General features: G+C 35.5%; 3 protein-coding genes across 11 annotated transcripts in view; 1 reads left to right on the top strand and 2 right to left on the bottom strand.

Annotated features, from left to right (window-relative positions):
* Window positions 1-4,091, top strand: LOC105158745 (RHOMBOID-like protein 13). 3 transcript variants are annotated; one of them, XR_002286752.1, is made up of 2 exons: window positions 1-1,592; window positions 3,725-4,091. XR_002286752.1 is itself a non-coding variant. In XM_020692454.1 (1 exon), exon 1 carries the CDS (start codon window positions 497-499, stop codon window positions 1,310-1,312), a length of 816 nt encoding a protein of 271 aa, XP_020548113.1. In that variant the 5' UTR covers window positions 1-496; the 3' UTR covers window positions 1,313-2,766. The 3 variants fall into 3 exon arrangements, 1 of the variants encoding a protein (XP_020548113.1); XR_002286753.1 differs by lacking the exon at window positions 3,725-4,091 and adding an exon at window positions 3,689-3,704; XM_020692454.1 differs by lacking the exon at window positions 3,725-4,091 and having other exon boundaries at window positions 1-2,766.
* On the bottom strand, window positions 4,232-8,428 carry LOC105158744 (protein ENHANCED DISEASE RESISTANCE 2-like). Of its 4 annotated transcripts, none has more exons than XM_011075585.2 (3): window positions 8,047-8,428; window positions 6,161-7,112; window positions 4,232-4,529 (listed from the first exon to the last, which is right to left on the bottom strand). In XM_011075585.2, exon 2 carries the CDS (start codon window positions 7,109-7,111, stop codon window positions 6,161-6,163), a length of 951 nt encoding a protein of 316 aa, XP_011073887.1. In that variant the 5' UTR covers window position 7,112; window positions 8,047-8,428; the 3' UTR covers window positions 4,232-4,529. The 4 variants fall into 4 exon arrangements, with proteins under 4 accessions (XP_011073887.1, XP_011073886.1, XP_011073885.1 ...); XM_011075584.2 differs by having other exon boundaries at window positions 4,232-4,586; window positions 6,161-7,126; window positions 8,047-8,427; XM_011075583.2 differs by having other exon boundaries at window positions 4,232-4,586; window positions 8,047-8,426.
* LOC105158742 (probable transcription factor PosF21) overlaps window positions 10,231-12,381 on the bottom strand; it is a 5,880-nt gene continuing 3,729 nt past the window's right edge. For 3 of the 4 annotated variants that reach the window (XM_020692310.1, XM_011075580.2, XM_020692311.1), the window contains exons 4-6: window positions 11,829-11,913; window positions 11,000-11,476; window positions 10,231-10,642 (exon numbers count right to left, since the gene is read on the bottom strand). In XM_020692310.1, coding sequence (XP_020547969.1) covers window positions 11,130-11,476; window positions 11,829-11,913 — 432 coding nt within the window. In that variant the 3' untranslated portion in view covers window positions 10,231-10,642; window positions 11,000-11,129. The other variant, XM_020692312.1, reaches the window with a different exon arrangement.

The raw sequence follows: 12,381 nt of genomic DNA, 5'->3' as shown, positions 1-12,381 counted from the left end.
GTACATATCCCTATACTGTTCTTCCAACATAGATCCTGTTATTTTGTCGGGGAACCCACTGCTCTTCGCATTCATCCTAAAATCTTCCCCCACTTTGACCCTCAGAGTAGTTGTTGAATGGCTTTTCCTTCTGAATCTGTTAGCATTATCCTCTAGCATCGAACTCACTTCGTTGATGTTGACTCTGAATTGAGCTATTTCCTCAATCATAGAATTTGATGGTTAATTCTTTGGTTTCCGGCGAAGCTAAATCTGAGTTTGATATTTAAGGATATGGGTTCTGCTTTAGATTCGACTTTTATTATATTTTCAAGGTAACGTGTTCGTATCAGGTCTAGCAGGGGCTGAGCTTGTAAATCTTGACTTTTGTTTGTGTTGATCTTCATAATCAATTCATCAAACACTTGGTCCTCGACCTTCTTGTTTGAGCATATGCATAGGATAATATAGAGTTGTAATTTTTGGGAAGTTATTGTGTTCAGTTCAATTGGTCTAGATGGGGAAACCGTTGCTTTATGAGATTTGGGAAAAGCCAGCTACAAGTTGTGTAATAGGAGTTTGCAGTTTGATTTGGTTCTATATTCAGAAGAAAAGCATTGGGTATTCACATGTGGGTTTGAGTTACGAAACTGCGATGGAGGGCCATCATTGGAGGATAATCACATCTGCCTTTTCACATATTAGCATCCTTCATCTTGTTTTCAATATGAGTGCACTTTGGAGCCTAGGTGTTATTGAGCAGTTAGGGCATATAGGTCTTGGAGTAGAATATTATCTCCATTATACACTGTTGTTGGTTGTGTTGTCCGGGTTGCTAGTCCTGGGGATGTACCACATTTTGATCCAAAAGTTCAAGGTAGATTATTTTCGGAGAGTCACTGCTGTTGGGTACTCTTGTGTAGTTTTTGGGTGGATGACTATATTGTCGACGAAGCAACCCTCTTCGAAGTTGGAGCTTTTTGGGTTTTTGTCGCTCCCTATCAGTTTTGCACCATTTGAATCGCTCATTTTCACGTCTATAATTGTGCCACAAGCAAGTTTCCTTGGTCATTTGTCTGGAATTATTGTTGGGTATGCTGTTGCCTGGGGTTTGATACATGGGATGAACAATTACTGGGCCATCTCTATGTTAGGCTGGATAATTCTTGTATTTATTTTTAGTTTGAAGAAATCTGGTGCATATAATTTTAACTTCCTCGAGATTGAATCAGTGACAGATACCTCCTTGCCATCTGTGCGTTTTCTCGCCTCTGGAAACGGGAGAACATTGCAGATGAGTACATTGTCTGATGTTGGTTCCAATCTTGTGTAGCTTCTCGACAGAATTTGATTGGCAGTGATTATTCATGCTGATTTGCCTAGTGATATGCAATTATGGTGCGTCATGGCATGTAGGATTACGAGTGAGCTCTTTGTCATGCCTCCTTGGACGCTCCAAAGTGCATCACTCTTTCTCTTGGATCAAGTCTTCACAGGCAGCAGCCCTTGTGCTCTTGTACCAAGGTTCTCTCTTGCGTAATAACAGAGTGGATTTTTCCGGAAATATTTTCACCTATTTATGTATCATAACAAAGACAAACTGTGGAAAGTGGGTAAGATTGATTGATTTTCCCGGTGATCTTTTCCGTAATCTCTTTTTTTAGACATGAACCATCTTGTTGCATCTGATGTTCTATTCTTTTATAGAAATATATTAAATAAAGAATGAAAAAGTCAAATCCATATGCTTTAGGTTATGTTTGCAACTGAACATGATAGAATAGAAAATAGTCGTGCTTTTACTCTTTATTGACTTTGGAAAAACTCAACTCTATCGCTAACTTTTTTGAACCATACTAAATAAGAGATTTTAATAATTGAAATATATATAGAAGATACGGATACTGTGTATATGCAAACTGATGTAATAACTCTTGCTTAAATTCACATGTATGGGCTTGTTGTATGATCAATTGACTGAATAATGCTCTGAAACTAGCTATTCAAATAGCTGCATATTTTTTGCCGATTATGGAACAGGAAAAATATAGATTCTGGTAATATCATTCTTTTCAATAACGGATACTATTTAAAGTTGTTCTGTTAGATGTATACCTAATATTATTGTCCAATTAAACTATGACTTATATCTTCGATTTAGGATTCTAAGGTTTTCCTTCATATGAAAATTGTGTGATGTAGATAGAGATAATAACCCTTTCAGGAAAAGAATAATGGATAGGGGCCATAGAGGGATAGTTCAATTTCTTAAAATGGATGTGATGCTTAGATCTAAATTTTGCCTTAATTTGCTTTACATTTTATATTGGATGTTTTTGCTTTTAGTTTATGATTTTGTAGGGTCGAACTATGAAATTGAGTTCAGAAAGCTTTTGTTTCAAGCTTTTACTATGCAGCTGCATTCTCCTTCTGTATTGAATTCCTGAAGATTGTGAAATTCCTAGAACTATCTCATTTGGTGTACATTTATGCCTTTTTTCTCTTTCACATTTTCGGTTCGTTCAGTTCATGGATGCATATAAGTCTTTGTTTGCGGATTTTTAATTTTTGGCATATTATCTTCTGTTCATTCGTTAATTAATTTGTAGTGGATTACCCTCACTAATTGGTTTATGGGGTTGAATCTATACTCTTCATGGAATCTCTTAAAAGTTTTTTTGTCGCTTAAATGATGAACTGTTTCAGCATTAATGTTTCAGTTTGACAAGAGGTTTGTGTTCTGCCTGAAATTATGGTTGTGCCGTCTAAAGTACATTTAAGATCTGATGAGAAGCAAAATAATGATTACCTTTGAGCTGGGTAATTTCCTGTTACGGGCATTTTGTATTTGCACAGCTTGTTGTACGAACTCAGAAGAATATGTGATCTTTGTTGAGTTCCTATTTGTTTGTTTTTTCAATCTCTCTTTTGTTGACTCTTCTTTATGTTATCTTATTCTTTTTCCATTGGTATGTAATGAAGACGTAATACCGAGAATGAGTTTCTTGTTTCATATGTTTTCTGAAGGGTTATTTTGAAAGGAGTGAGATGTTCTTTTTGGATGGTTCTTCAGTTGAGTTTATTTAATATTTGATTAAATGAATTTGACTGGTTTCTACTAAGGGTATTATGCAGATACTCGTCTTAGTTTGAAGTTGTTGATTATTATTGAACGTACATTTAGATACTTAGGATAGCGAACTGAATAATAATAGGCATATCGAGCAGACAGATTGATTGTCTTGGAATATCATGTCATCGAACTTCTCCAACTAAACCTTGTCCACTAGATGAGGATATGATGAGTTTGTTTCCAGGAGCTGTAGAATCCTTTTGGTTTCTTGTTTGGTGATCATTTGATCTTTTTCTCTCCTCTTGTTGCGACTCTGCCCATTTTCCTTTATCGAATTCTTATTCTGTATAATAGTGAGTGATGAACTGATGTCCAGAATGAAATGTTCAGTGGACTTTTCATTCTAAAAAGCCCCGTCCTTCCATTTTCTTAACTACAGGAACAACTTTTATTTTCTCTAATTATTGAGCAAGGGTTTGGTATCTGCTTTACTTTCCTGGTTTCTTATTGGTTACAACATAGAAGACAAACAATGGCATCAAGCAGCGTTTCTTATACCTCAAGCCATGCATCTTTTGATTTGTTTAATGCTCATTAAACATTTTCACCTATCTTCTCTTGAAATTCATATTGTAGGTTTCTCTTGAAATTCATATTGTATCATATTTTCAGCCTAAATACAGAAGAGTGCAGCCCAGAAAAGAATAAATACCTTTCTTTCGGACGAATCAACGGTTTCACCCCACTTATTTTCACCTTCATGTGTGAGATGCATGTTAAGCAGATGGCCAGGATTATGTGAACAAGGTTTTCAAATCCATGGCTTAGTAGAGAGACCAAGCATTGGGAAGTACCTTATGAGACAAAGGATTTCAAGCATCAAGAGTAAAATACACGTTACATTTTCTTTGTATTATAGATTGATGGTTATGATTGTGATCATCGCCGCGGGGCATGTTATAAAAAGGGTTTGATACGGTTATTAAAGATTTGATGGCTTTGACTCCTGTCACTGCTATGGACAAAACATTCCCCAGAAGATCATAAGTCGCTTCCGGAGGTACTGATTACCCACCATACATTGGTAAAGAAAATCGGACCTACATCCATTTGAGTGAAAGTTATATTCCCTTACACAATGAACCAACAAGCATTTGCAACAACGAGATAAGCAGGAAATGAAAGGAAAATTTAGAATCAATAATAACATTTAATCTGATTTCAGTGCAATTGCCCAGCCAAAGGGGATACAGAATGACTATGCTATTGTCTAATACACATTCTGTACATAATTTTACATTAACAAGTAAAAGAATTCTGTCACTGAGAAAACATGGTAAAAGATTGAGGCCAAGCGAGACGCAGGAACCATTCGACAGCCTCAGCAATGAATTCTTCGCTTTATGGGAATCACTTTATAGGAATGAATAGAAATAAGAAATACTTCGGAAGTGCAAAGCAAGTTGAGGGGATGATTCTGTGAGAATTGATGCATCATATCCAATGTCAGCATAAATAGTGTGGAGATTCATAGCTGCCAAAACATGATAAAGGTTCATATGCCAAAAAACAATTGAAAAGGACTTGAAAGTTCCACCAAACAACAGAAGGTAAAACAGGTACTGCAAATTAAGGAGGAACAAGAAGCATGTAAACAATGTACTGTTAGCACCATATAAAGGTTTCCAAAAGAGCAAAGATGTTGCATGTAAGCTCACCTAACACAGAAACAACACATACATGAGCAGCAGCAAAGAAGCTGTCAAATAGTAGGAAGATATCCTGATTTAGAACAATGTAACTTCTCAAGGGCAAGAGAAACTAAACTGTATGTACACCAGCAAGTGAAAGAATGGAAGATATCTTGATTTAGCACAACATGAATTCTGAAGGGCAAGAGAAACTAAACTGTCCCTTATCAGCAAGTGAAAGGATCGTTGATAAGATCATTTTCTATCACTAATTAATCTGTTTCCACCTCTAAATTGTTTCTCATATCAAATCAATGCCTTTATCAAGGCTTCCTCATATTCCGGGGGCTAGGATCACAACAAACACGTAGTTTGATAGATGCCGTGGCCTTTTGGAAGATTCTTGTCCCAGAAAGGCATGGATTTTCAGCATTTATCCTGATATGGACCCCAAACCAGTGTTGTTAGTTACTCATGGATTCTCTCAAGCAGGAGAGTCAGCCCCAAGTTGTGGGCATAAAGCGGAGTGTATACCCCACCAAGGCCACAAAGGTTCAAATTTATCAACCACACTGGTTTTACACAGTCAATTGGAGAATATAGGAATGCTGGCTTATGAAGAATGATGAGGATCCTCATGAAAAATGTGCTTCTGTCAATGAAAACATAGCCTATAAAATGAAATTATACATTTGAGGCCTATCTCACACTGAAGCTTAACCTTAGGTAATGAATATAAAAAATACAATCCAGCAACTGCAGGCCGGAAAATGTAGGAAGCAAGCACATAGGGAAAAGAAGATGGAAAGTATTTGAAGGATAACACCATAGAAATAGAAGAAAGGAAGCAGATGAGGGGAAAAAAGCGAATCTAGCATCGGCTTTGATGCAAACCAACCAATCCAAATTTGGATACAAGATGCCGAGTCGTGGACTGATTTAGAATGCTATCATTTCAGAATATTTGGGAAAATGACTTTCTCGTAACAAAAAAGCACGGTAGAAACTCACAAAATTCACAATTCCCGAAGAGCAAATTGGCTTACAAGAAAAATGAGCCAAGTTAGTAGCATAGAGTTCACTTGCAAAATATACCAAGATAGGAGTATGTGGAAAGAGAAACCCATGCTAAGATAGCAGCTTTTTGCAGTCACACGTATTAAAACATCCAAGCTACTTCGAGCGGTACCACCCTTAGAGACACTATTGTCAAGGTTTCTCATATGTACAAGTGTAACAACCTAATACCAATGAAGAATTGTAAAAAGATTCATGCTTTCTCATACGTACAAGTGTAACAACCTAATACAGATGAAGAATTGTAAAAAGATCATGCTTTCTCATATGTACAAGTGTAACAACCTAATACAGATGAAGAATTGTAAAAAAATTCAATTGAATGTTTAAAGAGTAATACCTATGGCTTGATAACATCTCCATTACTTGTGTCATGATCAACTGCCCCTTTGGGATATGATGTACTTGAGTTGGAGCTACTTTCTTGAGCACCTGGATGAATAAGGTGGGAAAATCCCTGCCCAATTGACTTCCAAAATCTAGTAGGCAAAGATGACTGTAAGTCTCCATCACTCCCTCCAGAGGCCAACTCAAGTTGCCTTGCTGAAGTAGCATCAAGCTCAGAGAATCTTACAGCTCCTAAGATTCGTTCTGGCAGCTCCGACTCAGTTTGACCCTCAATAAGAAAAGCTAAATCAACAGTAAGTGTTGTTAAGTACCCAAATGCAAGATGAACAATTGCATTTGCAACCATTGAAGAACCGATATCTATATCAACTTCTATGAAGTTTTCTCCCATAGAATACTTGCAGGTAAGTGCGCGGCCAATTATGCAGATAGCCTGCTCGCCAACTGCTTTTCTTACAATCCAGGGACCTTTTACAATGTTGGCTATCAATTTTAGTCTTGAATTTCTGAAGCCATCATCTCCTTTTAGGAATTGATTTATCAAAGAATTCTCCAGGCTAGGTTCCACTGCAACAAAATAAGCAACAGCACTGTAGTTGTCTTTACTTGGGACTTGTAAGTTGAAAGCCCAAACGAACGGCTTATGACCCTTTGACCACTCATCTTCAAGTGCTCTCTTGACACGGTTTTTAGGATTATTTAACAGCTCTGAAATCTTTGTTGGTCCTCTAAGCCAGTCAAAACCTAGTGGCTTCAGAAGATAATCACCACCTGGGATCTTCGCCTTTGTTTTCAGATATTCTGGCCCTCTAACCATGAAAACATCTCCAGGAGGAGAAGCCCAACCTTTTGGGCAATTATCTGGCTCAAGGAGTGGAACAGCGCCTTCTGATTTCACTCTCTCAATCCAATCATACTCCTGATTTTGCTCAAGCTCCGCCATGCTAAAATCAAGTTACTATTACATTAAAGAGAAATATGTTGAAAGCAAGCAGAAAAATTTTATTTTCATAAGCTTTATCAGTTATTTTAAGCAAATAGGAAAAGAGCATTAAGACCTACATTTATGAAGAACACAAAGAGACAGGAAGAATGAAGGTTAATTAGTAAAGAATCAAGCTGTCGTAACAACGTACAATAACAATTTTACTGTTTTGGTCAAATTAAACTTCTTTTAAGAACGGAGCTACCTATTCCCATCTATAGGCCCCAATGGATTGATGATTCTAGGAGACTTTCTATCATTTTACATTCTCCTAGAATCTTCATGTTGTGAAATGTATGTGGGTTGAGTTTACCCCCAACCTCAGCCCACTTCTTGCGAAAAAAGGAAAGCAAACAATGAAGCAACTCCAAATTGCCAGAGTCCGTCCATCAGACGATTACCCATGAGTCAATTCAAATCACATGGAAGCATAATTCTTCCCTGAATGCCTCTCGACTTTAGAACCAACAGTCCAATAATATTACATAAGGGTAACAATAAAGATGGAAAATCAAAGGATCCTAATCTTCAAGTTCAACAACCCAATATTAAGAAAATTCAAGTCCAAGCATCATTCAAACATTACAATAGAGAAGTACTGAGAACTCAAACAAATTGTAAATACTAACAGAAATATCCGATCCATTTCAACAAATGAGTCAAAGATCGAATGAGTTATCAAACTCTTTTACCTGTTAAACCCAGCCTCAGTTGTTAACTCTATATATATACAACAGAAAACAGCAAGGTATAATCAAAGATAAATTCCTCCCCGCAGACAATTCAGTAAAATAAAATAAAAAAAAGTAGAGAACAAATTGATATTATTGAAGAAGAACAATAAAAATACCAGGAAATAACTAAAGATAAGAGAACAACAACCAAAGACTCACCTTTATTCAGCAGAAAAGCGGAGTTCGAGAATTAGGGCTTTGATTACTGAATGACTTTTACCAAGTAACCAATAATTATATACAGGAAAAAAAAGAAACAACCAAAACGAGGAAAGTTCTTGAAAAAACTGGTGGGAAATATTTATGAAAAATTCTTGTTCCTTTCCTTTGTAATCTGCAGCTATCCCTTCTACAGGAGTGATTACAAAGGTGGTGAAAAATATTTACGCAAAATTTCTTGTTTTAGTACTTTAATCCACAGAGAAATCACGCAAACTACCAAAACGCAGGTCAGCCAGCGCATCTGGGTATGGTATTTTTTTATTTTTGTATCTTTTTGAGGAGTCTGGCCCTGGGTGTGGTATTGTACTCCACCTAATATGCCATTTGTTATTTGACCTTTTGTTTTCCTTTTTATTTCTTTCTCGTCTTCTTTCCCTTTCTTTTCTTTTCTTTTTCTTTTCCTTTTTTTTTTTTTTTGGTCTTGTTTCAAGAGTCAATTTGTGATGATAATAATTTTCAAGGGTCTATTTGTGATGTTAATAATTTTCAAGGGTCTAGTTGTGATGTTAATAATTTATCGAGTTTGAATGTAATTGCTATATGTTTCAATATACCACTCTTATCAATTACTGACACTTAGACCTACTCTTATTACTTACTAACAGTTGGGTATACTTAATTTGTATGTCATACTAATATAGAAATGAGAGACTATTTATACTTACACTCCAGTCTATTTCTTTTTCCATAATTCAAGAACTCTATTCTTTCATTAATTTATCCAATCCATTTCACCTTTATTGGTATTCTACCATGGACCTCGATAGATTGTAATCGTCTCACCATATTTTACGGTAACCTCTGTCGGATGCTGTAGCTTCGCATCCATTTCTTTTTCTCTTTTTCTATAAGAAGATCCCATTGTTTCCATTCCTTGACTAGTTCTAACAATGCGTCAATCTCCATGAGAAATTTCATGAAGAATTTCCCTTTTTATATTTTGAAAGTTTGAAAATATTCCCTATTTTCATTGTAATTCAAACTTGTTTCGTTCCATACTTCAAAAAAATATCATCTGATAAAGATTACAATATCCTTAAGTATTATAAACAATCATTTCTTCAGTAATTCTACATTTATTGAGCTTTTTTATTTGGTGTTTGAGTTTGTAAATTTTTGTTTAATATTTTGTAATAAATAGGTAGGGGTTTATGCCAAATCACTCGCCAGAATACAAGTGACATTCACTAGAAATAAAAAAATCTTCTCAATTTCTCATCGACATATATACTATTGTAAATTTTATCCACTGTGTATTTTTTTAGTTTACATATTATCCCAATATTTTTTATGAAATAAATTATTTTTTTAACTTCTCACCTAATTAATTTGAAATATAAAGAAAACATTTCTAAATTCCCTCTTTTCTTTAAAAGAAAAAAAAAATGGTTCTCAAAATTACTTATTAATTTCAATACTAGATAACAAATTATGAAGTTCATATGTAATCATAATTTGAGAATAGTGGGAACTTATTCTAAAATGATTTTTCTCTAATTTTTATTCTCAGTTACTATGTTTATCTTATTATTAACTTGTCTTCATTTACTTGGGTAAATTACAACAAGCTCCCATGAAATTTTACATAATTACGAATACTACCTTATTGTTTGAAAAACTACAAATTAAATACACACCTCATGTTGTGTTTAATTCTTTGGTTATAAAAAAAACACAACAAATTTAAAGAGAATTTAAAATACGAAATGACTATTACTTAGTGTTTAAAATAATATTTTAAATATTAGAAGAGTCCAATGATGCTCAAATGAATAAAACAATTTATGTCCTCGCTTTTCATTATATCATAATTTTCTAATCGAATTCATAATAAGTATACCCAATATTTGAAGAAAAAATTACTATTTCTGGATATTATAAGTTCATGTAATGTAAAATTACTAAGCACTTCCAATATTTCAAAAAACTTATAAACTAACCTAAACGTGGTCTTACGGTGCTCAAAGGTCCAAGGTGTTGATCAATCAATAAAGGAAGTTTGTGGCCCTCCAGACGACAAAGTCCAAATGAAATGATTTATATTTTGGAAAAAGAATTACATGTAGACAAAGATTAGCTATTTATTTCCAGTAAATATTAGGATTTAAGCATCTATTTTTCGTCCAACACAAAATATATTATTAAGAAAGTAATATAGTTGAGCTTTGAGCTCAGTCATAATAACCAACAAATACAGAAAATGAATTCCTAGACATTCATTTACATGGTTTATTTCAAATAATACATATGATCCCAAAGGCATCCCAAGTAGCATATAACTCTCTATATCTACATATATCCTTAAAGCTAGGCTTCTCCCCAGGTATCCAGCCTTACCTCCCTAATTCAAGCTGAAGTATCAGGGTCATGTTAGATATTTTGCAGTGTGCAGCAGAACCCTGGTAATTAGAAAGTTATACAGAAGATCCGGAATCCAGAAAAGTACCATCCGTCATGCACCATGCGGAAATACAAAGGAGAGCAAACCCGCAGATGACATGGACAGTTGCTTTATGATCGGCATCTGTACCAACTGGAAAAAATATAAGTAGATTTCAGAGGATATCCAAGGCATCACACTCTCAAAGGGAATGCAGTAATTAAGCATTAAGTACCTCAAACAACAAAAGGACTCTACACTTTCCGTATGAAGCATTGTTAAAAATAGTATAGGCTGTGGGAAAAGCACCTTTTACACAAGGCATCAAATAGGATTTGGAGAGAGAGAATCCAAGAACAGAAGAAGGGCAACAGTTTGACTGCTAAACATAATAACGGTCGACAAAAAAAATTGATCGATGCTGAATGACGGTAATCCACAAGCAAAACTGAAGGATAATCAACTAAAATTTAATTAGAATGCCCATAGAAAAGCATAATGTAGACGTACCTGAACGGAATAATCGAAAAGTTACTGACAGGCACCAACATTCCGGCACATACACAAAAGTTCCGAGAATGAAGAAACATGCCTGTTTCCATTTCTAATCCTTGGATGATGTACAAAGAGAAAGGTCTCTTTAAATGGAAGATGGCAACGAACTTCTGAGCTTCACATCTCCAGTTTGTTGCAGCTGCTGTTCCTGTTCCTGCACTGAGGATTTTGACTGCGGCTGCTGCAATTGTTTCTGCTGAAATGGGTGCAGATGATGCTGGTGAAACTGATGATGCTGCTTCTGAGAATGCAATTGGAGCTGCTGTAGTTTTTGAGCAGTTAGTAATGTGTTTACAGTGTGATTGTTGGGATAGTATTGCTGGTTAGACCCATATGATGTGGGGATGCTCATCATAGGTCCACCATTTGGAATGGTTTGACCAGTCAGCACCTTCAGATGCTGGATCTCTTCCTTCAGTGAATCATTCAAAGCTGTGTTCCAGAGTAAACAACGTCAATCAGCAACTTCTTAACATAAATATTTAGTCAAATGGTCATACTGTAAATCAATCACATATTTGAGTTGTTACAATGTTAATCTCATTCCTATATGTGTCAGATGATCATTATACTCCAAGTGACAGCTAAACTATCATCAATTCTTATTCTTTAAGCAAATGGCACTGGTTGCTTCTCCTGATTTGTCACTGAAAGCGAAGAGTTACAGCTTGGCTTGAGGCAGCAAAATGTTATTTTAAATATGCTTTAGAGACCAAATAGAGTGAAGATGGCAAGAAAGGAATGGGTCAAAATTTTCCTGCAAAAGTTAATGATGTACGCTTACCAACTTGCAATTGCACTTGCTGTTCCATCGTTTGCAACTGCAGTTTGAGTTCACTGTTTTCAGATGTAAGGCCATTGGTGTCCCTCTTTTGTAGAAAGCAAGACAAAATGTAACATAATGATTTAGTAAGAATGAATGAAAAGCAAAATTAAGGAAAAGAAGAAAGAGAAAAACACGTCATGTTCTACATAGCCAAGGAAATACTTGTGCAGTAAGACAGTACGTTTTGGGTTCCATCACATTTTCTTGGTTCTCGAACCTCAAGAACATTAAATGCCCAAGTCATATGGGTATGGAAAGTACAAGTTTTCCACAGTTATCACAGGGTGCAGACGAGTTATTTCTTGGTGCAAGGGGTTCAGCGATCCTAAGGTATGGAAAATCTCAATTGACCTGAAACTCAGATGACAATTCTTCAATAGTTCTTTCGTGCTTTCACCCTTCCCATTTTATTTATACATATTCCTTTTTCCTCTTCAGAGTTTGGAGTGCAGTCATTTGTGCAGCCCTTTGAGTCTGTGAGTATATTTTTTCCCTTCATCTCTCTATTGGG

This window comes from Sesamum indicum, linkage group LG3, assembly GCF_000512975.1.
Source record: "Sesamum indicum cultivar Zhongzhi No. 13 linkage group LG3, S_indicum_v1.0, whole genome shotgun sequence".
NCBI lineage: Eukaryota > Viridiplantae > Streptophyta > Magnoliopsida > Lamiales > Pedaliaceae > Sesamum > Sesamum indicum.
This window is presented reverse-complemented; position numbering and strand designations above follow the sequence as displayed.

What these genes read in the sequence shown, in the direction of transcription:
- LOC105158745 (XM_020692454.1), top strand. Translation starts at nt 497, where the DNA reads ATGGGGAAACCGTTGCTTTATGAGATTTGGGAAAAGCCAGCTACAAGT.
- LOC105158744 (XM_011075585.2), bottom strand. Translation starts at nt 7,111, where the DNA reads ATGGCGGAGCTTGAGCAAAATCAGGAGTATGATTGGATTGAGAGAGTG.